The sequence below is a fragment of the Geospiza fortis genome, unplaced genomic scaffold (genome assembly GCF_000277835.1).
Source record: "Geospiza fortis unplaced genomic scaffold, GeoFor_1.0 scaffold178, whole genome shotgun sequence".
Lineage (NCBI taxonomy): Eukaryota > Metazoa > Chordata > Aves > Passeriformes > Thraupidae > Geospiza > Geospiza fortis.
The window spans coordinates 935,017-937,442 of record NW_005054466.1 but is presented as its reverse complement, the minus strand read 5'-3'; the positions used below and the strand labels follow the sequence as shown (position 1 = coordinate 937,442).

The 2,426-nt window shown below is 63.6% G+C and overlaps 1 protein-coding gene across 1 annotated transcript in view; it reads right to left on the bottom strand.

The window, feature by feature from the left end:
• The window catches only part of NBEAL2 (neurobeachin like 2), a 40,827-nt gene that overhangs the window by 23,533 nt on the left and 14,868 nt on the right, over positions 1-2,426 (bottom strand). Inside the window, 9 exon segments of the mRNA XM_031062807.1 lie at positions 1-93; positions 167-326; positions 408-541; positions 957-1,128; positions 1,423-1,515; positions 1,626-1,708; positions 1,806-2,136; positions 2,218-2,337; positions 2,416-2,419. The exon segment at positions 1-93 is cut by the window's left edge and continues 46 nt beyond it. Coding sequence (XP_030918667.1) covers positions 1-93; positions 167-326; positions 408-541; positions 957-1,128; positions 1,423-1,515; positions 1,626-1,708; positions 1,806-2,136; positions 2,218-2,337; positions 2,416-2,419 — 1,190 coding nt within the window.

Here is a 2,426-nt window from a genome sequence, read left to right as displayed (position 1 = left end):
TCCGGATGGAGTCCAGGAGGAACTGCACCCCGTACTTCTTGCGGATGCGCTGCTTGTGGTCCTTGACCACGCTGGCCAGGTACTGGATGTGACCTGCAGGGAGAAAGTGTCAGGATCCCGTGGAGCCTGGGCAGGATGGACATTCCCAGGTGGTCCCTGCTCCCACCTAAGCGCACGGCGAAGTCGCTGTTGCTCCAGATGCGGAAATCAAAGAGGAGGTGCTGGTAGAGGAGGTGCAGCAGGAACCCGCTGCCCTCGGAGGCCACCTGCTCCATGAGGATCTGCGAGGCCACCAGGGTGCTCATGTCCAGCAGCGTGCCAGGGACCTGCCACGGGTGACAGGGGACACTTCCAGCCCCTTGGGAACGGCAAGGACCATGGGATGGGGTTTTGGGAGCCTCCCAGACCTTGTGCAGCAGCGCTCCGATGACGGCCGGCCCGTGGCACTGCACCAGGCTCTCCTGGTTCACGGCGTGGTTCCGCAGGAAGTTCTTCACCAGCAGCAGGAAGGCGGCCACGCTGTTCCTCTCCAGCCTGCTCTCTGCAGGGCACCAGCACCTGTGAGCCCCAGGCCCACCCAAACCCCTGCCTGGAGATCCCAGCAGCTGTCTCTCCAAACTTTTCACCCTGTTCTCCTGCCTTCTCCAGATTTAAGGAGATGGAAGCCTCTGCTGCTTTCAGGTTGGGAATGAGAAGCTGGATATTGGGAGAAAGCATGTTCCACCCACTCCAAAGGTTCCTGGAGCCACCCTCACCTTCCCAGAACTGTTTGTTTGTGACTAACTGGGTCATAACAACATCCCAAGGGGTTCCTCCACTACCCTGTAACTCCTGGAGCCTCAGCCAAGACCTCTCCTGCCCACGGTGGACATCTGCCAGGTCCAGGAACCCCTCTGTGGTCACCTCCAACCACCTGAGCAGGACAGCTCCTGCTTGACATCCCCTGAGCTCCTCACCTGAGGACTTTCCCAGCGGGATGAGCATGCCCTGGGCGTTCCTGGAGGAAGTCAGCTCTGGCCCCACCAGGTCGTTGGTCTCCTGCTCATCCTCGGGCTCCTCTGTCTTGGACACCACCTGCTCGAGCAGGGGCAGGAGCACCCCCATCCCACCCACGCAGTTGACCACGTCCTGGGGGAGGGAGGGAGGAAGGGGAGAGGCCTTGCTGGGTGGTGACAGCAGCGTGTAAGAGGAGGAGGTCCATGGCACCTGGGGTCCCCAGAAGTCACCTGTTCCCCCGCACCACCCACGGCATCCCCCCTGGATGATGAGGACCCATGGGACAGATGGGTCATGGTGGACACAATACCGCAGGGAGAGTCACTGCAGGGTCCAGGGGACCTCTGGGGGTCCTGCCCTGGGACTGTGCCCCAGGAGGGACCCCCCTGCTCCAGGCCATGGGGTGCCAGCCTGTGCCCAGCCTACCTTGATGTCCCAGTTGACCACCTTGTGTCCCGTCAGCCTCCCGTCCAAGCTGTGGCTGGGAGAGAGGTCCAAGCAGATGTTGTTCCTGCAGGCCTGGAAAAGAACACCATGGGAGCATCCTCATGCTCCTGGACATGTCCCTGCTGGCACAGGGTCCACCAGCGCTCTCCCTGTCCCCAGGGGGGTGGGACAGCTCTCCTCACCTGGGGGGTGTAGTACAGCAAGAGTTTACTGCTGAGCTCCACCAAGTCCCCTTCCAGTGTGAACGGGGATGCGACATTTGGTCCTGGAGGAGAGGGCTGGGGTGAGCTGGGACATGCTGGAGGACACCCTGGTCGCCACCAGCACCCTGGTGACATCCTCCATGTGCCACCATGACACACCTGCACAGAAGAGAGCCTTGACCTGGGCTTGCTGCAGAGCCTCACAGAAGATGGCCACGGAGCCCAGGTGACCCTCCAGCGAGGTGGGGCTGCCCCACTCCGTGTCCTGGCTTCCGGCTGCCGTGGTGGCCACCACCCCCTCCGTGGGCAGCTGGGTGGGGGTCCAGGAGTGGGGACCGAGGGTGGCAGGGACGGACTGGGAGCGTCCCAGCACAGGGTGTTGGGTGAAGACCAGCTCCGGCCCGTGGGGTGCCGGCGGGTGGCTGGCAGCGGTGGCGGCCGTCGTGGTGGTCCGGTGGCCCGCGGAGCCGATGCAGCAGGAGGTGAAGGACTGGGAGGGAGAAGGGACCACACTCAGCCCCCAGGGAGGCCACGCAGAAGGGTCTGGGCGGGTGCTGGGAGGATCCCCCACCTCGTGGAGGGAGGGGAAGCGGAGCTGGGCCGTTTTCCGCAGGTGTCCGTCGGCGTAGATGCTGACGATGTTCTGGCCGAAGGGCCGGCGGCCGGCCACGTGGACAATGTCAACACAGTGCTGGGGGGACAGAGAGGGACATCAGGGCATTGTGGTGTCCTAGATGGGGACCGGGACGGGGATGGGGATGATCCTCACCCAAGCAGAGT